At 44.1% G+C, this 27,457-nt stretch overlaps 3 protein-coding genes across 3 annotated transcripts in view; 2 read left to right on the plus strand and 1 right to left on the minus strand.

The window, feature by feature from the left end:
- LOC111840084 (cytosolic phospholipase A2-like) overlaps positions 1 to 12,811 on the plus strand; it is a 33,668-nt gene extending 20,857 nt beyond the window's left edge. The window contains exons 17-21 of the mRNA XM_072699990.1: positions 899 to 1,083; positions 1,918 to 2,070; positions 9,998 to 10,034; positions 11,688 to 11,845; positions 12,060 to 12,811. Of these exons, the coding sequence (XP_072556091.1) occupies positions 899 to 1,083; positions 1,918 to 2,070; positions 9,998 to 10,034; positions 11,688 to 11,845; positions 12,060 to 12,131 (605 nt within the window). The 3' untranslated portion in view covers positions 12,132 to 12,811. The remainder of the gene's footprint in view (positions 1 to 898; positions 1,084 to 1,917; positions 2,071 to 9,997; positions 10,035 to 11,687; positions 11,846 to 12,059) is intronic.
- A 2,376-nt stretch (positions 12,812 to 15,187) lies between these two features.
- arpc5b (actin related protein 2/3 complex, subunit 5B) lies at positions 15,188 to 19,516 on the plus strand. The gene is made up of 4 exons (XM_023804605.2): positions 15,188 to 15,447; positions 16,643 to 16,715; positions 17,826 to 18,002; positions 18,459 to 19,516. Exons 1-4 carry the CDS (start codon positions 15,308 to 15,310, stop codon positions 18,519 to 18,521), a joined length of 453 nt encoding a protein of 150 aa, XP_023660373.1. The 5' UTR covers positions 15,188 to 15,307; the 3' UTR covers positions 18,522 to 19,516.
- A 218-nt stretch (positions 19,517 to 19,734) lies between these two features.
- hmcn1 (hemicentin 1) overlaps positions 19,735 to 27,457 on the minus strand; it is a 103,967-nt gene continuing 96,244 nt past the window's right edge. The window contains exons 100-110 of the mRNA XM_072699844.1: positions 27,106 to 27,343; positions 26,959 to 27,021; positions 26,616 to 26,735; positions 26,296 to 26,430; positions 26,090 to 26,203; positions 25,852 to 25,977; positions 25,566 to 25,694; positions 22,966 to 23,292; positions 22,354 to 22,473; positions 21,825 to 21,951; positions 19,735 to 21,705 (exon numbers count right to left, since the gene is read on the minus strand). Of these exons, the coding sequence (XP_072555945.1) occupies positions 21,339 to 21,705; positions 21,825 to 21,951; positions 22,354 to 22,473; positions 22,966 to 23,292; positions 25,566 to 25,694; positions 25,852 to 25,977; positions 26,090 to 26,203; positions 26,296 to 26,430; positions 26,616 to 26,735; positions 26,959 to 27,021; positions 27,106 to 27,343 (1,866 nt within the window). The 3' untranslated portion in view covers positions 19,735 to 21,338. The remainder of the gene's footprint in view (positions 21,706 to 21,824; positions 21,952 to 22,353; positions 22,474 to 22,965; positions 23,293 to 25,565; positions 25,695 to 25,851; positions 25,978 to 26,089; positions 26,204 to 26,295; positions 26,431 to 26,615; positions 26,736 to 26,958; positions 27,022 to 27,105; positions 27,344 to 27,457) is intronic.

Genomic DNA, 27,457 nt, shown 5'->3' on the forward strand with positions numbered 1-27,457 from the left:
TGCCGGAGGAGGTGCAGGAGGCGCAGGAGGTGACCACGGTCAGAGGTCTGGGTCTGTTAAGTCTGTCTTTCTGACCAGAAACTCAGCAACGAAAGATGGTGGAAACCATGACTGCAGGATAGGTAGAAACTGCCTGTATAAACTAGCAGGCTTCAAAGTAAATGCAAATGGTTCATGAACCTCTTCAGAATCAGAATCAGAATCGAGTTTATTATTTATAAGTACGTTCACACATACAAGGAATTTGCTTTGGTGGTTGGTGCCAGACTTCGAGAGATGAGGTGGTTAATATATATACATATATACATATATATATATGTATGTATGTATATATGTATGTATATATATATATGTGTGAATATGAGTAAATACAAAATACTTAACAAATTTACATGACATCCTGGTGACTGAATCGTTGTGTGAAACACAGCCACACTTCAGACTGTTTAACTTTAGGCATTTTAACCGTGTTTAAGGTAGCTGCTAGTTAATATTAGGCGTCTGCCAGATCCAGCCTCCCCACATCAGGGCAAGTGAGGTGCAGTGATGCTTTTAACGCCTGAACAGCAGATAGCAAATATTCCCATTGACACGCATTTAAGTGGTACTGAAATCTGTGTTGCAATAGGTCTGATACAGCCCTGTGTTTAACCAGAAATTAACTTAGAAGACCAGAAAAAAATGCATATTAGCCAAAAAGGTCTGTGAATTTTACAGCTCAAAATCTTTAAAAAGGATTAATCGAAAAAATTATATTTTATTAACAACTTCACACCTGCGACCCTGTATTCTATACTCATGTCATGGAAAAGCTCTACGTCTCTACGTTCTGCTGTGGGAGACATACTTACTGATGCTCCATAAACCCTCTTTTCTCTTTTCTGAATCCTGGAAACAGACCACAATGAGTTTAACTCCATCCACGAGCCTCTGGACCTGACAAGTAAGAAGATCCATGTGGTGGACAGCGGCCTTAGCTTTAACCTACCATACCCGCTCATCCTCAGGCCAGAGAGGGGCGTGGACCTCATAATATCATTCGACTTTTCTGCTAGGAAGAGTGATTCCATGCCACCCTTCGAGGTCAGTGATCTGACAAGCAGAAGGTCGATATTCATGTTCTTGTTTCTGTACGATGAAAAATCTCAATGCATCAACATCAATTATGACATAAGATTAACTTATGACTTCAATAGCTTTGCTGTTCACCCTCGACCTTTATTTAATACATCCAACAATTATGACGTTAAGAAATACTGACCTAAATTATCTTCCAAAATGATATTCTGCTAGGGTGGCACGGTGCTTCAGTGGTTAGCACTGCTGCCTCACACCTCTGGGACCATGATTTGGGTCTCTGCCGTGGCTCCATGTGTGTGGAGTTTGCATGTTCTCCCCATGTTGTCATGGGGTTTCCTCTGGGTACTCCGGTTTCCCCCCACAGTCCAAAAACATGCTGAGGGAGTTGGTAATTGGAGTTATCAAATTGCCCATAGGTGTGAATGGTGTGTGAGCGGATGGTGTGTGAGTGTGCCCTGTGATGGGTTGGTGCCTCATCCTGGGTTGTTTCCTGCCTAGTGCCCGTAGCCTCTGCGATGGGCTCTGGACCCACTACAACCCTGAACAGGTCATAGAAAATGGATGGATGGATATTCTGCTACTGTCTATCATCATATGTCATTCTTTGTCCAAGTTACTATGAGTTGAACTTTACATTCAATCTTTTAAATTGATTAAATATGTGAGCATTCTGATATCAGTATTAGCAAAGTTATATATGTTTATATATTAAAAGAGTGAATGTACTTTTGGTGCTACTCATCCTAAAACCTGTTGTTTGACAGTTTTGTGTAGGACTGTACAGAATTCTTTGCACAATTTCTGGAGATATTTTTGAAACTCTGACCATTTGTCCAGGAACTTCTCCTGGCTGAGAAATGGGCCCATCTGAACAAGCTGCCCTTCCCTAAGATAGACCCCACGGTGTTCGAAGGAGAGGGCCTGAAAGAATGCTACGTCTTTAAGCCTGAAGACGGCCAGAGGAACTGCCCCACCATCATCCACTTTGTGCTGGCCAATATTTTTTTTTTTTTTTTTTTTTTTTTTTTTTTTTTTTTTTTTTTTTATTGCCCACCACCACCCCCCCTCTTCGGAGGACAACTTTATTTTACATTACATTCAAGAGTAAAGATTGTGGCCGCTCCGAACTCACCAGTACCGTGGAAAAGGAGAAAAACAGGGGGGGTACAAAAACAACAGCGTAACAATAACAGACATCAATCACCATGGGGAGAGGGGGAGAGAGAAAAGAAAAAAAAAAAAAAAAAGGTATACAGAAATAATAACACTAATAATGTAGGCGGGATGGAAAAAAGATGAAGTATAGGGGAATACAGAATACAAACAACCATAAGAAACATAACACTCATCAAACAACAAGAATTATAACAACATCAGTGATACTAATAATAATTAATACAAATCGGTATTATATATATGTAGCATACACACACGTAATCGTACCGTTATATATGTATATTTCAATTCCTACATCTATAACATACCATAAAAAGTAATAATAATAATGATATTGATCGCTCAACCAGTCTTGTATGCATGTGCAAGTGTAGGTGTGACCTGATTTGTCATTGGATGTGCTGGCATTTAATGCCGTCAGGGGAGGCGGCAGCACCCCCCCCCCCCCCAGGCCCAAGGCGAAGGCAGGAGAACCAGGCAACCGAAGCCACCCTACTGCCCCCCCGGCACAAGGGCCCACAGCCACGCATCCCAGAGACAACCACCCGCCCAACCCGAGAGGGAGCCCGCGAGGGACTAAGGGGGCGCCAACCCCCGCACAGGGAGGCCCGCAGAGGGAGGACGGGCGGCGAGCCCCCCAGCCCCACCCGCAACCAACCCACCGGGGCAGGCGGGTCCAGGGCCGAAGGGCCCCACCCACCGGGACCACCCCCCCCACCCCCCGGCGGACGGCCCCCCACACACCGGGGGAGCCCCAGCCCCCCCCAGCCCGTCCCCCGGGAGGACGGGCCGCCGCCCACCGCAGCGACCCGGCACGCCTCCCCCCCAACACTGCAGGATGATCCAAGGGGGGCCCATACAAAGAGCCCCCCCCCCACCCGGGAGCGGACCCGCGGCGACCGGGGAGCGGCAGACACCCCGCCCAGCCCAGACCGAACCCCCCAATCCGCCTAGCAGGGCCCAGAGCGTCCCAAGATTCCCCGGACCGCCCGCCAGGGCCCCACCACGGCGCAGCAGAGCCAAGCACCACCCGGCCCGCGGCCCAAGAGAGGAGGCCGCCCATACCCGCCAGGGCCACCCGAACCCCCCCATGATGGGTCTTCCCCCCGGCGGGCCACCCCACCAGCACAGGGCCAGAGACAGAGAGTTAGGGGGGGCCCCTCAGCCCCCATCCCCTCCCTGACCCATGTTGGTGTGAAGTGTGCATGTACATGTGTGAGAGAGTTGTGTGTTTATGTCTACTATGCATTAAAATTAGTGGGTGCAGTTCGGGTATGAGGGCCCCACCACTGGCAGATGGCAGAGTCCCCCATCCCCCTCCCCGCACCCCCAAGGCCCTAATGTAATATGGACTGCGTATATGACTAAGGTGCAAAAAGTGGGCGAGCAGTTGAGGCATGGGCACCCCACCGCTGGCAGACGGCAGAGCCCCACCTGCCTCAACCCACCTCCTCAGCCCTAGTGTCATGTGGTGTCTAACATGTAAGTAAAAATTGAGGGGCAGTGTCTCGGCGCACCTCCCCACCGCCCCTCAAGGCCCTAGTGTTGTGTGAAATGTGGTGTTGGACCCAGGGGAGCAATAAGGGCGTGCCAGGAGTGGGCCCCCCCCGGCACCGGGGCCAGATCCCCGACTGGCCCCGATTAGTCCCCATCCCTGACCCCGCACAGCCGGCAGGGACGGCCAACCGAGGTGTTCAGGGGCGGCACAGGCAGCCCAGCAGCAGGGAACGCCCCCCCCCCCCCAGGCGCAGACCGGGAGAGACCCACCCCACCACGCCCGATGAGACCCCAGCTAGCGGCCAAGGACGGGACAACCCCAGACCCCCCCGGCAAACGGGGAGCCGGACCAGCCAGGCGGGGTGACCCCCGCCCCCCGGCCACCCCAGGCCCCCCCCCAGGCGAGGCAGAGGCTCCCCCCACCGCCCCCCCCAAACCACCCCACAGCGCCCGAGGGCCCCGCGCCGGAATCGCCAACGGCAGACAACGACCCGTCCCCACCAGGCAACGGGCCCGGGCAGACCAGGCCCCCCAGCATGCGGGCGACCACCCGCCCGGGAGCCGGAGCAGCGGCCCCAGCAGATAGAGCCCACGCCCCCAAACCCACGCACCCCAGCGCAGCGGCCCAGGCGGAACCCAGAGGCCCCACCCCCCGATCCCCCCCCAGCGCGCCACCCACCCCGCGGGGGCAGAACCCCCCCACCCCCCGCACCGCCCCCACCAGGCCAGGCCAGCGGCCACCCAGAGACACTGACCACGCGCCCTCAGCCAAGAGAAACACCAGAGGACCCCAACAACCCAGCCCCCCCACCCCCAGCCCCCAACCCGGGACGGTGACGGCAAGGCCCCACCACCCCTGACGACATTACGTTAAAAAATTCATTATTGGAGTCCAACTGTCTTCAAAATCGATCAATTGATTTTTCTTACAGGCAGACATCCTCTCCATGGAAACATAATCCCAGAGTAGATTTTTGAACAGATTTATGTTTAAATTCTCTTTTGACTTCCAGTTCAGAAGGATTGTTTTCTTAGCAATGGTTAGTACTGTGAGAAGCATGCAAGATTTATTCATGTCCATATTAGTGTCAGTGAGGTCCCCAAGCAGGCAGAGTGAGGGGGAGGGTGGGATGGGATGCCCTAGGTGTGTCGATAAGTCTTCACAAATCCTTTGCCAGAATTCGTTGACCGGTGTGCAATACCAGAAAGCATGCAGGTAATTATCTGGTGCATCCGTCTTACAAGTTAGGCATATGTCAGTATCTCTGATACCCATCTGGAACATCCTCTGCCCTGTGTAGTGTGTTCTGTGTAAAATTTTGTATTGTAAAAGCTGCAGGTTGGAGTTCCGATTCATTCGAAAGGTATTCAAGCAAATTTGCCTCCAGAAGTTAGTGTCTTGATTGATAAGTAAATCCCTTTCCCATTTGTGGGTAGGGAGTGAGAGCGTTGTATCAGATTCTGCTAGATGCACGTAAATCCTAGACAGTAGTTTTTTAGTTGGAGTTATTAAGAAGTTTGCTATTTTAGGTGAAAGCTCCAGATCTAATTGCTTACGGCACCATCTATTGTGTATTATTGATTTAAGTTGAAGATATTCTAAGTATTTGTTTTTCTCAATGTTATAAGTTTCTGTAATTTTGTCAAATGATATCATGCAATTGTCTTGGATTATATGTTCGAGGCGCTTGATTCCTTTATTATGCCAAGCCAGGAAGTTTATCACTTTTTTATTTAACAGGATGTCAGGGTTGTTCCAGATGGGTGTCAGTTTGCATGGGACCACTGAAGTTTGGTTTATTCTAAGAAATTCCCACCAGGCTGTCAGCGATGTGCTGATGTTGATGCTCTTAAAACAGCAATGTCGTTTAAGTATATGACTGATAAATGGCAGGTCCTTGACTCGAATATCATTACAGAAAGTTTGCTCAATATCCAACCAGTTAAGGTCTAAGTTATTTTGCGTAGTCCATTTTAGGACATATATCAATCTATTGGCAAGAAAGTAGTTGTAGAAATTGGGAAGCTCCAAACCCCCACAGTTTTTGGATTTCTGTAAAGTTTTTAAACTTATTCGTGGTGGTTTGGATTTCCATAGATATTTTGAAACTAAGGAGTCCAATGATTTAAACCAAGTCCGCGGAGGTTGACTCGGAACCATTGAGAACATGTAGTTAATTTTTGGTAGGATCATCATTTTGATTGTAGCTACTCTTCCCAGAAGTGATGTGGGTAGATTGTTCCACCGTGCAAGGTCATCTTCTATCTTTTTAAGCAGCGGACTATAATTTAATCGCGTCAGATCTGACAGCTTGGCAGAAATGTTAATACCCAGATATCTAATGTTCCCAGATTGAAGTGGGATAGTTGGATTGGACTGGAAGTCACAAGATATTGGAAGAGTAGTCGACTTGTTCCAATTAATAGAGTAATCTGATATGGAGGAGAATTTATCTATAAGTCTTATTGTCTCCGTGAGGGAACCCTGTGTATTTTGAAGAAAAAGTAATACATCATCTGCATAAAGACTAATTTTATGGGTTATACTTGCTGTTTGAATACCTTTGATATTATTATTATTCCGAATTGCTGCTGCCAATGGTTCAATAAATATAGAAAATAGTGATGGAGAAAGTGGACAACCTTGCCTAGTGCCCCTTCTGAGAGTGAAGCTTGGGGAGATTTGATCATTCGTTTTTACACAGGCTTTAGGTGAACTGTATAAAATTTTAATCCAGGTTACGAAGTTCTCACGAAATCCAAATTTTAGTAAGGTTGCCATTAGAAATTTCCAGTTGACCCTGTCAAAAGCCTTTTCTGCGTCCAATGACATGATTATGGCTTCCTTATTTTGAATGTTGCAGTAGTCTATTACGCCAATTAGTCTCCTCATGTTGTTAGTGGACTGTCTGCCTTTAATGAAACCCGTTTGATCTGGATGTATTATATAAGGTGTCACTTTTTCAATTCTACTAGCCAGTGCCTTGCTGATGATTTTAAGGTCCGCATTTATAAGTGATATTGGTCGGTAGCTAGAGGGGAGAGCAGGATCTTTGTCAGGTTTGAGGAGCAGGTTAATGTCTGCACAATTCATATTTGGAGGGATGCTGCCAGTTTCTTTAATTTCTATAACCATTCTATGGAAGAGTGGTGCTAGCAGAGGCCAAAATGTTTTGTAGAATTCTGCTGGAAATCCATCTGGACCTGGGGCTTTCCCGTTAGGCATACATTGTAGTGCATCATGAAGTTCCACTATTGAGAGAGGTAACTCTAATGCCGTTATTTGTTCATTATTTAATATTGGTAGGTCGATGTTATTTAAGAACTCTTCTATTTCAGAATTGGTTGGATTAATATCAGGTGAGTATAATTTTTTATAGAAGTCCCTAAATATCCTATTTATCTCTCCTAGGCTATGAGTTGCCTTCCCATTGGGGTCTGTAACTGAAGAGATTGCTGCCTTCTCCTTATTCTGTTTTAGTTGGTTTGCTAAAAATTTACTTGATTTATTACTATGTTCAAAATTGTCCAAGCGTAATCTCTGTATGTAAAACTGAGTTTTTTTGTCTCTTAATTCTTGCAATTTAATTCTATTTTTTCTCAGGTCATTGAGAAGGTGTTTTTCTTGGGAGGCAACATGTGCTGATTCCAAAGTTTTAATTTTCTGTTCTAGTTCAGTTTCGAGTGCTTTTTCTTTCTTTTTTTTATGTACTGAATATGAAATTATTCTGCCTCGTATTACAGCCTTTGCTGTCTCCCAGAGAATGCACGCAGAGATACCTGGCAGGTCATTTGTTTCAATAAATGTTGTCCAATCTTTTTTAATAACTTCTAGAAACTCTGTGTCCGTTAGTAATGATGTATTCAGTCTCCACCGTTTAAAAGGTGGTGCACTAACTTTTACAGTGACCGTCATAGTGACAGGTGCGTGGTCACTGATTGTTATAGGGTGAATTTGTGTGTCAGATATATCTTTCATAACTGTATTGCTCGTAAGAAAAAAGTCTATCCGGGAGTAAGAATGATGGACTGGTGAGAAAAACGTGTATTCTCTGAGCGTGGTGTGAAAAGTACGCCAGACATCGCATAGGCCGAAATCATTCATATATTGTTTTACTGTTTCAGATGATTGGCAAGTACGGTAACTAGCTGCTGTACTACGTCTGTCAGATTCTGGGTTAAGTACTAAGTTGAAGTCCCCTCCCAGTATAAGTTCTGTGTCTGAGTGCGATGATATTTCAGCAAAAAGGTGGTGGAAGAAGGAGGAGTCATCACTATTTGGACCGTATATATTGGCAATACATATCTCTTTGTTATATGCTGAAATTTTAATAATTATGAATCTACCTTCTGGGTCTGCGATAGTGTCTTTACAGTTGAAACATATTCTTTTGTTGATTAAAATTGCTACACCTCTCTGTTTTGAATTATAACTAGCTAAGTATACGTGTGGAAATTCTGGTGAATTTAATGTACACTGTCCTGTTTTGGCTAAGTGAGTTTCCTGCAGTAGGACAATGTCTGCCTGTAATGTTGTTAGATATTCTAAGATTTTATGTCTCTTAGCAATTGAGCCAATACCACGCACGTTCCAAGTGACAAAGCGTAGTGAATTCATGCTGTCCTAACTTAGACCCCCTGAGTGCAATCTAATGTTAAAATGGATGGATGTGTGTGTATGTGAAAGACTCTGTGTGAATGAGTCTGAATATGTCAGGATTAGTGTGTGTGCAAATATCAATGTGTGAATGCCTCCATGTGTGTTATTAAGGTGAGGAGATCTGTCTGAGCTTGAGTGGGCATGTGTATATGTGAGTGTATGAATGCATACATGTGTGATGTTAAGATGAGGGGGTGCGTGTATGTTTGAGTGGGCATCTATGCATGCGAGTGTGTGACTACCTACGTGTCGGTGTGGGTGTATAGTATCTGGTAGACTGCTTCCAGATAAAACATTTTTGAGCGTCAATATCGATATGCAACAATTAACATAACAACCAAATTGACAATGATGGCCATAACAATAACAACAACAACAACAACTGCGACTGTAGTGAGACATTAAACAAGGGGGTTGAGGAACAGTAAGGGATATAAAGTGAACCAGCCTTAATAGTCTTTAGACAAAGCCGTCTAGTGTGCGGCGTGCGCTAAAAACCTGTATTAACTGCCAAACTTTAAAGTCAGTTTGTTAAATGCGTGTTACCTTAGTCGGAAGTGGTTTCAGTAGAGCCAAGCAGTGGTGTTCTGGTCGCGAAATAGTTGTCCATTAACATACAGTCTGTCTACCGCGATGACAGCTCGGGCTCCCTCCGCAATGAATTTTTTCCTGAGCTGGAACAGGATTCTGCGACGATCCAGGATTTCTTTGGGAAATTGGTCGTTGACGCTGAAGTCCGTTCCTCTGAGCTCCCTGCCTCGGCTTTTCACCAGTTCCTTTTGCTTGAAATGTTCAAACTTGGCCACGATAGGTCTTGGACGCTGAGCTTCTTTCCTCACCCCTCCTATGCGGTGGACCCGATGAAACGTGATGTTGCTGACGGTGTCCCGAGGAAGTTTAAGTTCTTGTTGCATGAAGTTTCTGATGGTAGCTTCTGCGTCTTCCTCTGCGCGCTCCGGAATTCCGGCGAACACTAAATTGTCCCGCATACTTCTTGCTTGAATATCAAGCAGGGACTCTTTCATGCGCTTATGTTCTGTGGAGAGTTTCGCCATACCTTCCGTGAGGGATGTTACGGAGTCTCTGAGAATCTTGTTTTCGGATGCTAGCGATTCCACCTGTTGTTGACTGTACTCCAGAGATTCCCGTAATGCTTGAAATTCCTTGTGTAGGATTTCTACAAGTGCCAGTCGGGCGTCAAAACTGGAAAGTTTGTTGTTAATGGACTCTAGGATATCTCCGTATTCCTTATCAGGCGATGAAGGGCTACTTGAGGGGCTGTTTGAGGTACAGTCCGAGCGTGTTCTCTTCGTGGACGGAGTCGCTTGGTTCTTCTTCATGATGAGTCGTTCGTAACACTCGTCCACGTAATCCTGTAAATCTTCCAAGCTTTCTTCGTCCAGGATGTAAATGAGTGAACTTATTTATCCGATAAAGTACTATAAATACTATTATTAATATTTTGGCTTGGTTAAGTTGGCTATCGAAGTAAGTTTTGTTTTTTTTTTTTTTTTTTAGTAGGACGCTGCCATGTTGGATTACGCACAGCTCTCGCGAGATCTCACAGCATTACTGCCCCCTACCCTGGCCAATATTAACTTCAGGAACTTCAAATCTCCAGGTACTGCAGGTCCTTGGTATCATGAAAGTAAAAAAAATAAATGCGGTAATGGAAAAAAATCAAGTGTATATTGCCTAGAAACATGAAATGGGCAGTGATTGTAATGTGCATGGCTGATGATAGAGCTGGTTTGCTGAAAATAAGCATTGTAATACAAAACATTAGCTAGCTACTATTAATTTGAAAGGAAGTTTCAAATGCTGCACTTTAATAATCAAATCGCTTTAATGTTGTTTGTCACGTGTCACAAGGAAGATGAGGATTAAATGAGGAACAGGTATGAATAATTGACAGACAAATGGAAAGAGACAGGAACACAACAGGGCAGGCAGAGACAGAACGTGACAGCGCACAACCCCCCCCCCCAACCCCCCAACACCCACCCAAATGCATGCACTCTGGGAACGGGAGGTACTGCCAGGACTGAGACAGACACACAGGACGGGGAGTCAGGGAAACAAGACACAGGTTCAATAGATCGGGGACAGTACAAGACAGGATAAACCCTCATGGCAAAGAATAGGAAAAAAGGTGAGGAGAGAACCTGAACCCAAAAGGGAAGCAGGACAGACAAGGACAGATAGGAGCTGTGGTGCTCACGCATGGATTGGTGGATGTAGACTAGCTGGACTGAAGGGACAGGAGCTGCGGTGGTCAGGCATGGATTGGTGGATGTAGACTAGCTGGAATGAAGAGACAGGAGCTACGGTGGTCACGCATGGATTGGTGGATGTAGACTAGCTGGAATGAAGAGACAGGAGCTGAGGTGGTCAGGCATGGATTGGTGGATGTAGACTTGCTGGAATGAAGAGACAGGAGCTGCGGTGGTCATGCATGGATTGGTGGATGTAGACTAGCTGGAATGAAGAGACAGGAGCTGCGGTGGTCATGCATGGATTGGTGGATGTAGACTTGCTGGAATGAAGAGACAGGAGCTGCGGTGGTCATGCATGGATTGGTGGATGTAGACTAGCTGGAACGAAGAGACAGGAGCTGCGGTGGTCACGCATGGATTGGTGGATGTAGACTAGCTGGAATGAAGGGAGTCCGAATGGCATGGCATATCCCCGACATCTTCACATCTTCCTTAATGCCATCCCTGATATCGTCGACTGCCCCGGGATCCGCAGAAGTGGGATCCGAACAGGGCTCTGGATCTGGGTGAATGTGGGCATGACACTTGAACTGGGATTGATGGTGACAGGCTGGTTGGTCAGACAGCTGCTGGTGAGATGGATGCTAATGAAGAGGCCAGGAAACTGGGCTCCAGAGACCCTGCTCACTACATTCTGTTTATAACACTATATTAGTGTTTTTATTCATTTTAGCATATAAAACTGTGCTGTCAAAAACTTGATTTTTTAGTGCCTAGATACATACCTGTTTGGGAGCCAACAAGTCTCATGATTTTACCATGTGGCTTTGTGCCTGGTACAGATGGATGAATGGATGCAGCCACATGCTACAAAATGTACATTAAGACATGAATGACAAAATGGACTGTTAATTAGAGCAAATTTTTTGTCAAATGAAGGTCACCACAAGAATGACTAATGAACAAAATGTATTTTTAAACCTAATGAATTAGCTGATTTCGTAAATATAATATTTTGTTGTACAGCACTAAGCAAGCCTGCTGATGGTTTTGTTCAGGTGTGCCTCGAGAGAATGGAGAAGAGAAGCAATTTGCTGATTTCAAGATATTTGATGACCCAAAAAACACCTATTCCACGTTTAACTTCCACTACTCCAATGAAGCCTTTGCCCGACTGCATGACCTCATGGAGTTCAATACTCTGAACAACATTGAGGTCTGTTGAGTCCCGTCTTCCCCCTGTACCTGTAAACATCTTCCCAGACTTAGTTTTAGGTTTAATTAAGACTCCTAAGAATGCTAAGGATATGTATTTCTTATGAGTTGAACACAGCCATTCGTTGAGTGGTTGCCGTTACTCTTTTTGATCAGTGAGAGCAGAGAATTTGTTCCCCCTTCATATGCCTCAGTGTCCCTGTTTGCTTTTCCAGGTGATTAAAGATGCCATCAAGGGCTGCGTTCTGAACAGGAGAGAGAACCCATCATGTTTCACCCTTGATTAAACTGGAAAACAGTTTCTGGAATCGAACCTTGTGGAAGAGCCTGGCCCTAACAGACACGTGGTTGAGTTACTCATGTCAGTGGTATAAGACTAATTGAATCTGCTTTGCTTGTAAGTTTTATGAGGATGCACATTGGATGTATTCTGGTCATAGAGTTTTAGTGAAAAGATCTACCAGGTACCTTAGATAAAGTCACAGAAGGAGGTTAGGGAAGAAAGAAAGAGATAGAGAGCATGCCTTAGATTGTTTGGAAGAAGGATGAAACTGGGTAAGGTAATGATCTTGGTCTTGGTGGTGCTCTTTCACCTGACTGTCATTTATTCTCCAATTTAAGTATCTCTATAAATAACCATTGTTTCCATTAATGAAAATCATTTGTAAAGTAACTAATTAACAATCGGTTAAAAAGTGACAGCCCTAATAGGGACCCAGGGTGTAATGGTCTACAGTGCATGATTCATTGTTATAAAATTCTCTTACCATCTGAATTTAGGTTTGGTTAAGTTTGTTGATTTCAAGTTTGTCATTAAGCATTTATTTCCACATCTTAAATAATACAGTGTGATGCTGCCTAACATGCTTGTCTTTTTTGAATGACAACACACATTGTGCCTGTTTAAAATTATCCTTGAGTATTTTTGTTTTAATTAAACGGCAGCTAATGCTGTCCATTTGGGTATCCAACTTTGTAACTGGAGCTTTCTGTTAGAATGATTCTTCAGCACTCGTGGATATTCGTGGAGACGTGCCAGCACAAGATGGTTACTCTGCAGTGGATGAAGCAATACACTCAGGGCACCTTCTGTTCACTGCCATTCATGCTTTCCTATTTATGTGAAATTGGATGTATTGGGGATTAATCATGTTCCTCCCAGAATTTAGTAGTGCTCTTACCGTGCGTCATTTTATCAACACCTAACACATGGCCTCCGGTACAAAATCAGGTGTTCTGGGAGAGGCTTGAAACAAATTAACGTCGTGATATTCCTGTGCCAGTCAGTCATGTTGGGTTTCTGAGAGGGAATGCAGTTCTGTTAGGTGTGATCAACCTCATGGCAATAGACGTTATGTCTCCGCCTTATAGTAGGAATAATCCTGGAATGGCTATTTTTTCACTGTTCAATTTGTGGAGGTGATGGAGGTTGATCTGTGTTCACGAGAAAAGTCACAGCAAAAGCAATTTTCACTGCCACTCACAAGTGATTTGGATTCATATACAAATATATATTGACCAACCAAGCGGGTTTGGTAGTTTTTTCAAGCTATGGAGAAATACTTTGAGATGCAGGAATGTCGCAAGCTGAACTCTTTTAGCTTAAGGAGGTTTTCATGAATGAAATATGGACAGAACTGGTTCCAAAGAAGGGAAACAAAAACCTTCTGTTATTCAAGCAGAGTAGAAGTGAGTATATCAGAAGAAGCAGGACATGCAGTGAAACTGGTGGAAATGGGGGTCTTCTATTGCTAAAATGGAGAGACTCAAATAACAGTTAATACAGATGTTCCTCTACTTACAAACGAGATATGTACCGAACAGCCGTTCGTGACTTGAAATGTTCATGAGCCATTATTCAACATCATTTTAAGGGTATACGCAACTAGGATGCTGGGAGTATGCACGCTACACTACTAAAAAAAAATTATGTTGCGGACAGGAAACGGAAGCCAAACTAACACAATTAAGACGTACAGTCCTCTTCATTCGTATGTCTGAAAGTTCGTAAGTTGAAAGTTCGTAAGTAGAGGAGCGTCTGTATTCTGAAAGAAAAGTATGTCAGCAACACAAAATAGTCCAGTTGCCAAAATCTCTGTCATGTCCATCTGTCTGTTCTTGGATTACTGACCCCTGATTGTAGAAGGGTGCCTGATTGTGGATGGATGAAGCACTGATGCATCACTGTATCAGCTCCTTATATCAGCTGTCTTCTAACAGCTGCAGTGTAGCTCTCCGGGTGAGAAAGTACTAAACTGTTCTTTAGTCATTATCCATTAAAACCTTACAGCGTTCAGATATCATCTATATAATGTCAAGTCTACTGCAGTGGCAGCTTCACCCCGAATAGTCAAAGTGAGAACATTGATGCAGCGTGTCAAGGCAACAATAAACACTGTGCTTAACAACATGAATGTATAATTTCAAGAATTTCCTCAGGGTAAGCGGCTGGTATGATATATACTGCCCAATGTGTTTGTTAAAAAAGAAAGTTAATCTCTTTTTATAAATACACAACACCCCATATGACCACTGATGTTAAGAAGTTTTACTTCAACTGCCAATTTTTAGCCCCACCTAGTGTTTGTTCCGTATACTTACGGAAAACCAGATTCATACACGCATAACTTATGCAATAAGGCATAATGGTATGTTTTTGGGTTTTTTTTTGCCCACCACCACCATCCTCTTTGGAGGACAACTTTATTTTACATTAAATTCAACAGCAAAGAATGTGGCCGCTCCGAACTCACCCGTCCTAGTACCGTGAAGGAAATCGTAACAATAACAGGCATTAATCACAATGGTGAGAGGGGGAGAGAAAAGAAAAGAAAAGAAAACAAAGGTATACAGAAATAATGGCACTAATAATGTAGTTGGGATGGAGAAAATTAAGTGTATATATATATATATATATATATATATATATATATATATATATATATGTATTATATATATATGTAGTATACACACACGTGATCCTACCCATAAACATGTATATTTCAATTCCTATATCTATAACACACGCTAAAAAGTAATAATAATAATGATACTGATCGCTCAACCATTCTTGTATGTGCAGTGTAGGTGTGAACTGATTTGTCATTGGATGTGCTGGTATTTGATGCTGTCAGGGGAAGCGACAGCATTGAACGCTTAATCTGACAGCAACTCAAGTATATTAGGAAGAAAGCAGCATCTTTTGACATGAAAACATGTACACAGGCGGAGTATAAATCCCCCAGTCTAATTACTCCTAATTACCCCACATATATCTATGTAAGTACACCCCGCCCCCCAAATTGGGGGTGGGACAAAATTGCGGAAGTGAGTAAAATGCAGACGAGTGAGACAGGAAGGAAACTGCAGTCCGGAGTGCGGAGAGCCGTGCGTTAGGTAGCGGGTGGGGCTCGGGCTGGTCGTGCATCGCAATTCACTGAAGGCTGCAGGGCTGCACGGCAACATGTCGAAGAACACGGTGTCGGACCGCTTTAGGAAGGTCGACGTCGATGAATACGACGAGAACAAGTTTGTGGATGAGGAGGAAGGAGGAGAAAATCAGCTCGGTCCGGATGAGGCAGAAGTGGACTCGCTGATCAGACAATATCCTTGCATTGTGGCCGGAGTCATGTGTCGATTAGGGAAGCTGTCACCCCCATGATCATTATTTGCTGCTCCTTTGTGTGCACGATGCCTTGTTGGCATAGTAATGATTTTAAGGAGCGGGGGTTGCGGCGATCGTGCTGTCAGTGTGACGAGGTCGGTCTGAAGGGTGTGGCGCAGGACGGGCTCGTTTTTACGTAGCCTAAGGTTCAATGTATTGGGGACTGGAGCTGGTTAACAAAAACACAGCTACTGCTGACAACACACGATACAGTTGTGTGTTTCAGTTTGCAAAGTATATTGCACAGAGCAGCGCGACGGTTTGAAGGTTTGACAGCCTATTATTAGAGCTGCATAACTGGTAAGCGATGGATTAACACATGTTACTTTTTATTACACTATCGTACGATTTTAGGGCTTTATAAAATCCAAATTCGGGTGGTAGGGCGAAAATGCATAGAAAAGGAGATTTCTTAGCTTAACGGCTTTAAAAATGAATGACGAGATGGACTTGCACACATGAACCTTGATGCATGTCTCTATATCTGTTAGACAGGCATCGTATGTGTTTGGACTTGACTGACATAACTCGACAGGAATGGAGATCCAGTAAAGTATCGCTTGCAGTGACAGAGATTTCCGTGTTTAGTTAAGTTTGCATTTCAAGGCTGTAAACACTTTCTTTGCTGCATTTGTCTAGGCTGAATGTGAGTTTGTGTCGGCAGCATACGTCAGACGGGGAAGTTGGCGCTAGGACGAATGCCTTATATGTCTATATACTCTGTTTCAGTGTGTTTCCTGTTAAGTGCATGCACTTAACATCGCCATATATATAATCACAAAAGAGACGTGGAAAACAGGAACTTAGTCCAGAACATGAAGCAGTGGTGTTAAATTATTGTGAGGCGGCAGTGCTACCCCTGAGCCGCCCTTCTGCGTTGTAAGGGACATTTAAATATACTTTAGCTTTCTGATGTAAAGCCCATATTAAGTTACAAGGCGTTTGCTTTGAAACTTCCTATTTCATGACTGATGAAGCTCCATCCAGGTACACAGTCAGCCTAAACCCTGCCCTGTGAAACACTGATCACCCAGGCTGGGAGGCATGACTAAGTTATTTCCTGTTAATATGGCACAGGGGGCTGCTTCGGCTTTAGTACTGTTCTCGGGTACTTTCCTTAACCCCTCTCTGAACAGGCAACTTAATGGGAGCTTTGCAAGCGGTTCTCAAGAATCCCCCAATCAACACGAAGAACCAGAATGTCAAGGTGAAATTACATTTCCCCATAGTGTGTTCTTCTACTATGCAATATTTGACCATTTCATTTGCTGGTAGGTTAGCCTGCAAAGCATTTCAGCCTCGTAAAAAACCAAGCTGTTGCATTAGGAAGGACATTTATCTACAGTGATGCTGTATGTGGAAAAATTTCTATTGATGCTCAGTGCTTTGATGAGCAATTTTATCATATATGTCCAGGCATGTTGTCTGTTTGTCATGTGTTTGAAAAAAACATCATGGAATGGGACTGACCCTGATCCAAAGAGAAAATCGGGATAATGAATACTATTCAGTCTTTTGGTTAGCAGCTGGCCAGAAATTTGATTTCTATGAATGTGAACATAGTTTTGAGTGAAGTTATTGCTTGTCACTGGGGCTGTACCCTTAAGGGTCTGCCAATTGTACCCTAACTGTAGGTAAATGTAGCAAAAATAGTTCTAATTCTAATTAGAAAGGGGCAAATACTTTGTGCATGGCACTGTAATCGTAAGTTTAAAACGCATAAATACATAGAAACATTTGCTGCTGCTTTTTTAAATTCATTTTTTAAAAAGTAAATGAGACAAATTTTGCTCTAAAACCCATGTATAGATCTAAGTCTCATTAACTGTTATTCTGACTACAGTATGTGTTTTGTCCACAAACGTAAATTTGTAGAAAGTAATGCTGCCTTATTGCACTTAAATTTTAACAGCAATTATTGTTCAACTTCTTGATGTGTCAGTGAAGGAATGCAGCAGCGACTGTCACTGTCAATGTAATAACCTCTGTCTATAGTTTTTCCCCATTATTTCACTTTTTTTCTGCAAATTATAACATGATTCAATATGCGATTCTGTTTATGTGGTGAAGTGCTTTGTTGCCAGCGGCTTAACATTGTCTCTGGTTGGGCAGGATCGAGCAGCAGCGGCTTAACCTTGTCTCTGGTTGGGCAGGACCGAGCAGCAGCGGCTTAACCTTGTCTCTGGTTGGGCAGGACCGAGCAGCAGCGGCTTAACCTTGTCTCTGGTTGGGCAGGACCGAGCAGCAGCGGCTTAACCTTGTCTCTGGTTGGGCAGGACCGAGCAGCAGCGGCTTAACCTTGTCTCTGGTTGGGCAGGACCGAGCAGAGGGGCTGGTGCTAAAGGTGCTTAGCTCCTTCAAGAGTGGGGACATCGAGAAGGCCGTGCAGTCGTTGGATAAGAACGACGTGGACCTCCTCATGAAATACATCTACAAGGGCTTCGAGAAGCCCTCAGAAAACAGCAGTGCTGTCCTCTTGCAGTGGCACGAAAAGGTACACGTGGTCCTGAAAGATTACTCAGATTATTGTGACCGTCTGTCATGTAAATTCATTTATACTTATTTAGCTGATACTTTGAACCACTTTGATCAACAGCATACAGCTGTCCAGAAGCCAGCTTAGGAACACCCACTGCTAGCCTGAGCTTCTAATGAATGACCAGTAACAAATGCAAGATTGTTGTGGGAACAAGAGCTATGCAAACGATGCTTAGAACTTAGCATCAGAAAAGCTATACTGGAGAATCTATTGGAACTTGGTGCAGAACACAAGAATAATGCATCCAATAGTGCTGATTGAAATAATTTTATTAACACTCAAGAAATTGAGCTGGTGAAGATCAGTAAGACACAATGAGCCTCTTCTAGGACATGGATTTGATGACCCAAAGAAGCAAGAAAGCTCTTGCCTGACTTGACTGTACTGTTTTGGTACAATGTTTGTTTTCAGGCTCTGTCCGCTGGAGGAGTGGGCTCTATCGTTCGAGTGCTGACAGCGAGGAAGACTGTCTAACAGCGGCCCACCCACGCACTGTGATTGGCTGGTACATTGGATCCAATAAGATCTGTTCACAGGTTACCATGTGGGACATCATCTCCATCTGTTTTTTCCTTGTTACCTTCGCTTGTCTTTTGTCATCTCCCTCTTGTACTGTTAAGCTGCTTCAGGCTGGTTGCAGACGGCACGTTGAATGGGGATGATGAGTGTAGACATTCTGCCCTCTCTGAGGCCTCATGGGCAACACTTCGTAGGTGTGCTTAGGAATATCTCCATCCAGAGACATTCCTTTTAATAAAGAATAGAGCTCATCCTCCTTTAGCATTTTTAAAATCAGCGCTGTAGTCACATCCACCTTTACATTTCATTTGTAGGAACTGTAACCCGCTCAACTGACAGCGGTCACATTCGACTCCCTGTGATCCACAGTGACGTAACATAAGTTAAAAGCAAATGCATTGGGCTGATCTTTTTTGCCCTTTAAAACATGCCTACTGCTTTTGGAACTGCAGAGGAGTGCTTGAGACCAAGCTTCTTTCTCTTTTATTTTATAAGCCAAATAGTTTTTGTTTATTCATGCTAAATGTGTGTTACTGGGACTCCTTCTCAGGACTCCCTCTCACTCCTAATGCTGTCGTGTCTTTCGGGGAGGCTAACGCCATCAGATCCTCATTTTCCCATCATCCACTCACACGCGTGGTGCTTTAACTGTAAATTGTAAACCTGTCTTGCCTTTGGGATTGTTGGTGCCTGGAGCTGAATCATTTATTTTCCCAGTCTCTCTGTTTAATGCTAAAAGCTCTAGTAATTATCTTTATATGGGAGACATGCTGCCAGTCACTATAACAACGATTCTTACGCATTCAGAGTAATGGCTAATAATAATAGTAGTAGTAGTAATAATAATAATAGTAATAAAACACAGGAAGAAGTAACCACATACATTTATTATCAAGATGTGAGTTACGTGTAGAAAGACATTTGTGCAAAATTACTTACGCAGTATGTTAGAAATATTACAAGATATGTTTCTGATGCACATGGTCTCCTGCAGAGACACAGTCTGACGACTCATTTTCTGCCAGTGCAAAGCAAATCTTGCATCCTTGTTAAATAGAGCATATTCCCTGTCCACCTGTACTCAGTGCTGGCCAATGTGCGTTTCACTCAAAAACTGCACATTTCTCAGGTTACGTCTGTGTAAAATGATTGTTTTTGTCAGCCCCCGTCCTCATGAAGCAGCAGGTGCCAGATTGCCAAGGGGCAGCTCTGTGTCATAGACTAGGCCTATTTATATCAAGCATTAAATGCTTTTTTATGTTGCATTTCTTTAAATTGACCTTTTGGACCAAAAATCTTCAGAAATTTATTTTTTTATTTAAAGGGAGAATTTCAGAAAAAAAACTGGTACATTAAGTGAGGTCATTCTGCATCAACCGAGGAAATGAGCAGAAGGATGGTCGCTTTACAAGGTGGAAATTTATACATTTTAAAATCACGTCAGCAGTCTATCTTGTTTTTTCTACTAAGAGTCAGTCATCACCCTATATGAAACTCTACCCTTTGGTATTCGGCTGTCGCTTCGAGATCCGTATTACGTGTTGAAAGACACCCAAAGTTTCATTGGTGTTTCACCAGTTGATATATAGGGGTTCAGCCTTTTTTAAGCCTTTGATCAAATAATTGTTTTATTGTAGTCAATTGTAGTATTTTCCTGATCAATTAGGTACAAGTTTACTACAGAACTGGTGTACAAAATGCCTTATCGCCTGCTTTATGTTTGTGCTTTTGTGATAAAATAAACACACATACATTGCAGAATTGTCTTTGATTCGCCGATCATTTAACAAATAGTCTTTCATTCTTGCAGAAATATGTCAATGAGTGTTAAAGTAATTGTATAATGTGCTCTAAGTCCTAACTTATAACACTTTGTGTTCAGAATACCTACATATGGACACACACACCCCTACATTTTTGCATATTTATAGAGACATATATACATTTTTATGTCATCTGTTTTTCACAAGTGAAGAATATTTTTACTTTTATTTAAAAAAATTACAGTACTGTGTAGGAACAAGTTGCAGAAAAAGAATTGTATATACAAATCATAAAAATTGAATACATCTTGTTATCTTGGGTAAAGGGGACCATGTAATGAGTTTAATGACCTACTGCTATAGGAGCAAGAGTCTCTTCTTGTTAAGGAACATCTGTAATATGGCTCCCATATGCCATGGGATGGACCACTGACCACTTGATCATGGTGAATACTTTGTCTTTAGTGGCCTCTAGTGATTAAACTTCTAAATTTCTACTGGTGGCCTTGAAGAGAGCGACGCTGTTCCAGTTTTTGAGGGGGTGTGCTCTTTTATTAACTAGCAGTGAGCCTGGTGTTTGTATGTGTTTTGTAATCCATAAAGTTTTGAATTTACTCAAAGTTTGACAAAGTGTGAACAGATTCTTCAGCATTTGGCATTAATGTCAGTGCTAGATTCTTACTCAATATTAGAATGTGTTGAGTACAATTTCATATAAGAAGGGTCCAAAAGTTTGTAACTCATCTGAACATCACCACATCCATCCCTTTAGTGGTCATTTCAATCACTTTTTTTTTTTTTTAATAAAACTAGGTGGGATTGAACAAGGAGAAATTTTTCTTGGATGATGTTTGAACTCCACATAACACCAGGGGGCAGCGTTCAGTCTCTTACGATGCTCTTGGGCTTGCAGTCCACCTTGCTGCAAGGCGTCTTGCCAAAGTCTTTTTAAGCAGTGTGACTGGCACACCACAGCATATACACAGGTACATCTTTGCCCTAAAGTGCTCTAGTACGGATAGGCGGAGACAGCGATGTACACAATGAAAGTAGTCTGGTACTCTATGCCCCTATCTGTGCCATATGACAGTGCCCGCACCTTCATCCTGTAGGTGTGGGGTTCACGCAGTGGCCGTGTGGTGTACAGCACCCCCTTCAAGTTCTCATCCCGGATGGCGAAGGGTAATGTGGCATCCTCATCCACCACCAGGAAGGAGGTGCGGGGGTGGACCACGCCATCCTGAGTGTAGGCCACCAGACGTATCAGGTCCTGGTTGGCGGCGATTCCGAAAGGCAGCGAGAGCAGCTTGTAGTCCAGTGCGTAGGGACTGAGAGCGCACTCCAGGTCATTGAGAGGGCAGTTCTTCAGGCAGAACCTGAAATAGCCCCATAAACACTTGTGATAATCAAACACTTCCTCAAGCACATCAATGATGTCTACAGTATACCAGGAGCATTTGGCTGTTCCTGTGTGGACGGACACAACAAGCCCTACCCAGTGGCAGCATCCCTCTGGTAGTTGGGTGGACAGGGTGTGTCAATGCACTGATAGCCTCCTCTCATATTAAAGCACATCATGTTAGAGCCGCACTGAATACTTTGCTCATGGCACTCGTCGATGTCTAAAGAAAGGTACACGAAGAGGAAAAAGCTCTTAGCTGTTCCTGTAGGCCTTCAGAACACTCAGCATAGCTTGAGCCATTGCAGTTTTACAGCTGCATAAGACATATTTTCCTAGACAGTTGTAAGAATATGATTATGAGAAAAGCTTTGAAGGTCACTGCTTGGATGAACTTTAGTAAGGGCAGTTAAATAATTTATAATACATCATTATCTATAATATACAGTATGTATATAACCAGCAAGGTTCACATTGCCTTTTATTGTTATTTTGTTATAATATGTTTTTTCGGATGTAAATTCACGAGAGGCCCTGACAGAGACTGGCGTCCCGTCTGTGTTTTGCTCTGGTCCGTTGTTTCACAGCCAAAGAGTTGACTAACCCCAACACTAACCCAGCTCACCTTGGCAGGTCTTTCCATTGGTCATGAGGCGATAGCCAGTAGGACACAGGCACCTGTAACTCCCTGCCATGTTCACGCACTCGTGCTGGCATCTGTCCTGACTTTCGCACTCGTTTATGTCTGCAAGGGAACAAAGGAAATGCTAACTGTCAAAGGAAACGGCGATCAAAGTCAAAAAGAAAACAGTATGCCTGGAAATGCACAGCACTGGTAGCCAATATAGTACGGAATGAAAGCAAGGATTTCATCACTATGCCTGATGATTATTTAATGCAAAGAATTTTAAATACTGAACAACATGGCAATAATTATAATTAGCATAGCTAATTGTGTAACTTTGGGGATATTGAAATTGGGGCGGGTGGGGGTGGGGGGGGGGGGCAGGGAACCGTGTAACTTTATTGTCTACGTCAGACACGTACAGTGCACTGTACTCTAATTAAACCACTCTTTTTCATTTTGACCACATATCAGAATATCACAACAGGTGTCTAATTTCCATACATAGATTTCCTACAGTGGAGACGTAGCATTTGAATTAGCATTTTGCAGTGAGAGGTATGTGGTCAGCCTGACAGATGCCACATCAACCACATGGTGGCAGATAGTTACCTAGGCATTGGTGTTGCGTTGCGTTAAAGCCTTCGGGGCAAGCCCTTCTAGTGTCCCTGCGAGAGCGCGGAGAGGACCCTCTAATGTGGTTACTGCTTGAGTAGGAGTGGTATGTTTGTGAGGCCAGGCTGTGGTACTGCTGGGAGGACTGGGATACTCTATAGCCATAGGACAAGCTCTCGTACGTGGGCAGCTTCTCCAGGCCCGCGCAAGACTTGCCGTCGCCCAGCAAGTGGCGCCCTGGCGGGCAGAGGCACTTGTAGCTGCCGGGGCTGTTGAGACACTGGTGGGCGCAGGGCGGGGGCACCCTTTCACACTCATTAATGTCTGCCCGCATAACGAGTCCCAGCACAATGGAATGCGGAGGAGAGGAAGGGGGAGGAGGGTGAGCAGAGGGAGGAAGAGGAGGAGGAGAGAAAACAGGACAACAGGGGTCAGTCAGTGGCCCTGGAGGAGAGCCCCCCCCCCCAGCCAATCCTGGCAGACACCCGTCATGCCAAAAGGTCTCCGGTTCATCATTTTATTTGACGGTCTCTACTTCAAATGATGACATCTTGTAAAATCATATCTGATGTCGTGGATTCGGTGGTGTCCTATTACCTCTAGGCAGAGACAAGACGGAGGTTTAACTCGGAATAATAGGTTGCGTGTTCATAGTGTGGTTGGCTGTACTGTTGTTAACCTCAGAATTTATAGAATCACTTTACAGTAGCATCTTTCCTTGGTTACAGAATGAAAGTATTACACATGAATATATTAGAGCAGAGGCGTCAAACTCCAGTCCTGGGGGGCCGCAGCCCTGTGTAGCTTAGTTCTTTCCCTGTCCCACCACAAATGATTCAGCTCAACAGCTACAGTATGTGATAATTAGCAGAAGAAGTTGAATCAGGTGTATTAAACGAGGGGAAACCCAAAAATGTGCAGGGCTCTGGCCCCCCAGGACTGGAGTCTGACACCCTTGTATTAGAGAGACAAAGTGCATAGACAAGCCATAACAAAGCTGAGGGAAGTCAGAGAGTTAAATTCAAAGGTCAGTGGGAAATACCAAGCAAGGCGGAAGGTGCTGGTCTCGTTGCAATAAACATTTTCTTAATTCCTTTTTCACTGCTGTGTTTCTAGCTGACAGAAACCTCAGTGTGATCTGAGGCAGCGGAGGCAGTGGAGGCAGAGGAGGCAGTGGAGGCAGCGGAGACTCCTTGTCTTAGGCTTGCTATTTGTATAACTGCTGTGTTGTGTAACAAAGACTCACGGTGGCCTTTGGAGATACACCTACAGTCTATCCTTCCACACAAAATAAATGACAGCTTTCCCACTAAGGTCACCACAGTCACCAGCTAACCTTTGTTTAGTGTCTGCAAAACACTGCTGCTACTTGCTTTTGTTTAGATTTACCAAGCAAACTGTCTTTTTTGTTATTTTAACGTTAACATTGTTTGCTGTAACATTTAATGGCTTCGTTTGACATTTTTTTAATATACATATAGCTCTGGAAAAAATGAAGAGACTACAGCAAAATTTTCAGTTTTATTCATTTCTCCGTTTATGGGTTTACCTATGTAAAATATACATATATTTTTTTTTTTTTGCAAACTCCAGCCTGGCTCTTCCCTGCTTTTTATTGATGAAGTGCTTCATGCTTTATGGGTTTTCAGTCCTGCTTCTAGGAGCCTATTATGAATTGCAGTGCACTTAATATTTCCCATTCTTTTTGAAGGTCACTGAGGCACTGTCGGATAAGTTGACGGTCATCTCTGGCATTAGAAAATTGCTAATTGGTTTTTGGTCGTTCACAGTGTCTCCTGCTTCACCTTATTCTTATGTGCTGCTGTCTTAGAAATTTTGAGCCTGGAAGCAGCCTGCTGCTCAGTGTAGCCTCTGCCAGCAGAACCAGGATTAAACCAGGATTTAAAAATGCAGATTTAAAAAATATATAGTGGTCTCCTAAAAGTTTCCAGAGCTGTATATGAACAGCTGAAAATTACATTGAACGGCGAAAAGTTTGATTGGCAGAACAGCTCTACTATGAGATCCTACCAGGCTTGAAGTTGCATTAGCTTTACATTTTGAACAAAGACGGCACCGTTACTAAAATAGTTACATCAAATCCTTTGACGAGAACAGTGTTGCTGCAGGTACTCGGTTTTACTCCACTACCTCTTGTATGTTCCCTGCCTACTTTCACAGCTTCAGAAGATCTGTGCACTTCATGCTACTTTTCTAATAACATAGAGGAACAACAAGCTAATCTGCTGAAACTGGCATGCTTTGGCAGCTAACCGTGAAACGTCACAATTTAAATAAACGTTTAAGTCGAGATGTTTATGTGAGTCAAATCATCAGTAATTCCTCAAGGTATTTACAGGAGTCCCCAGCCAAATCCTGTCCAACTAAATTCGCTTTAAGCAATAGAAATATATCAGGGGACTTGTTCATTTTCAGTCTGCACTAGTAATACTATGTCAGAGAACCCAGATGTCAGCGTCCCTCCTGCTGTTGCTCCACCCGTGTTAAGATTTAGCCAAGGCAGCGTTTATGTAGCAAGCGGAGAGATGCGACAGCTAGTTGGTTGCAAGGTGTTGCAGGCACAGTGCATGACGTACCGAGGCAGGGGCGGCCCACACCCTGGGAGCGGTACCCTCTGGGGCAGGTGCAGTGGTAGCTCCCACGGGTGTTCTCACAAATTTGGTTGTATCGGCACTGGTGCGTTCCACCTCTGCATTCATCGATATCTTGAAAAAAGTGGGGGAAAGACAAGTTTAAGAACACAAAACCTTATGCTTTGTCAGCAGATGCATCGTTCATCATGGCAGTCCTTGGTACTCCACATGAATGAAGGCCAGGTATCATGATGATCCCTACTCGCTCTCCATAATGACGGTCCCTCACCAATGCATGTCCCGTTGACCCCCTTCGTCATGCCGGTGGGGCAAAGATCGATGCAGGTGTAGCCACCCCTGGTGTTCTTGCATTGCTGGTCCAAGCGGCAAACCCGTTGCCTGCATTCGTTAATGTCTAAAGAAGAAGCAGATCTGGGATCAGCTTTGCACAACCCACCAAATCCAACGGTATATCATGGGTGCAGTTTTGCTATATGTATCTGAGGCACTTGAAACTGCATACACACCAATGCACCGGCGGTTCCTCAGTTGGAAGCCAGGCTCGCAGGCGCAACGGAAGCTACCAACAGTGTTCAGGCAGTGCTGATGACAGGGGCTGGACTCCTGGCATTCATTTATATCTGAGAACAAAAGAAATGGACTGATTAAGGATGGATCGATAGAAAGCGAGGAAAACTGAGACCACTGAGTCAGCAACGAGGCAGGTACCGACCTTGACAGCTTAGTCCATCAACAGTCCTGCGGAAGCCCCTCCCACAACGCATCATGCAACGATACGAGCCAATGGTGTTCTCACAGTCTTGGCCGTCATGACAGAGATGTCCTCCTAGAGTACACTCATCGATGTCTATAGATGAAAGAACAGTGACCATGAAACTACTACAGCAGACAGTTCTATATTAGCACACAGGCAGATATTCACATCCAGTGGCACTGTATTGAAATACAAGCGGCAAATGCACTTCACAATGTATCCCTGTCCTAAATACGCGCCAGTGACGTGGCATCTGGCAGATCAGCTGGAGTCCATACCTTGACAGGTTCTCCCATCGGCAGATATGGTAAGGCCTCTGGGGCAGGAGCAGTAATAGGTTCCCACAGCGTTGAGGCAGCCATGAGAGCAAGAGTTCCCAACAGTGCACTCATCATCATCTTTATTAGAAGATAAAAAAAAATTATGTTGACACATTTGCATGTTCATCTTTAACCCAAAACTTTCTAACTTCAGAGAAACTATTTTATATGTAGAGCTTTTTCCCAACTGGAATCCCATCCAGGATGTCCCTTGCCATGTTGTCCGATGCTTCCTGAGCTCACCGTGACCCTGTCCTGGACAAGGGGAAAAACGTTTAAGGATGGGTGAATGGACAATTACCTGCACAATATGGTCCAGAAGGGTCAAGATGGAACCCTGCTGGGCACTGATTACTTCGGTCACCTGAAAATTCCCAGTCAAGATCAAGAGGTCAAAGAGGCTTCACTCAGGGATGGGACAATTAGTAGCATGGAGAGAACAGCAGACCTTTCGCAATGGTGGCATGGATTTTGTATTCCAGAATCTCCTCCCGGGGTCGGTAATCCGCTTTTATGGAAGCAGCGCGCAGGGTCTCCACTAGGAATGGCATTTTTCCTCTGGATGACTCATAGGTAATAGTGTGGTTCCAGGAGTATGGCACGCTCACTCTGTCGATGGTGAACATGCGTGTGGACAGTGCGTACAACTGTCCTGGGCCTGTTTGGATGTAATCTTCTGTGTAGTCCTTGAGAAACAAGTTAAGTGTTTTGTTTTATTTGCTTGACTATTCATATTTCATTTTATGACACATCCATTTTCAGATGATGATCACCATGAAACTCAATTTGAATTCATTTTT

Source organism: Paramormyrops kingsleyae, chromosome 15, assembly GCF_048594095.1.
Source record: "Paramormyrops kingsleyae isolate MSU_618 chromosome 15, PKINGS_0.4, whole genome shotgun sequence".
NCBI lineage: Eukaryota > Metazoa > Chordata > Actinopteri > Osteoglossiformes > Mormyridae > Paramormyrops > Paramormyrops kingsleyae.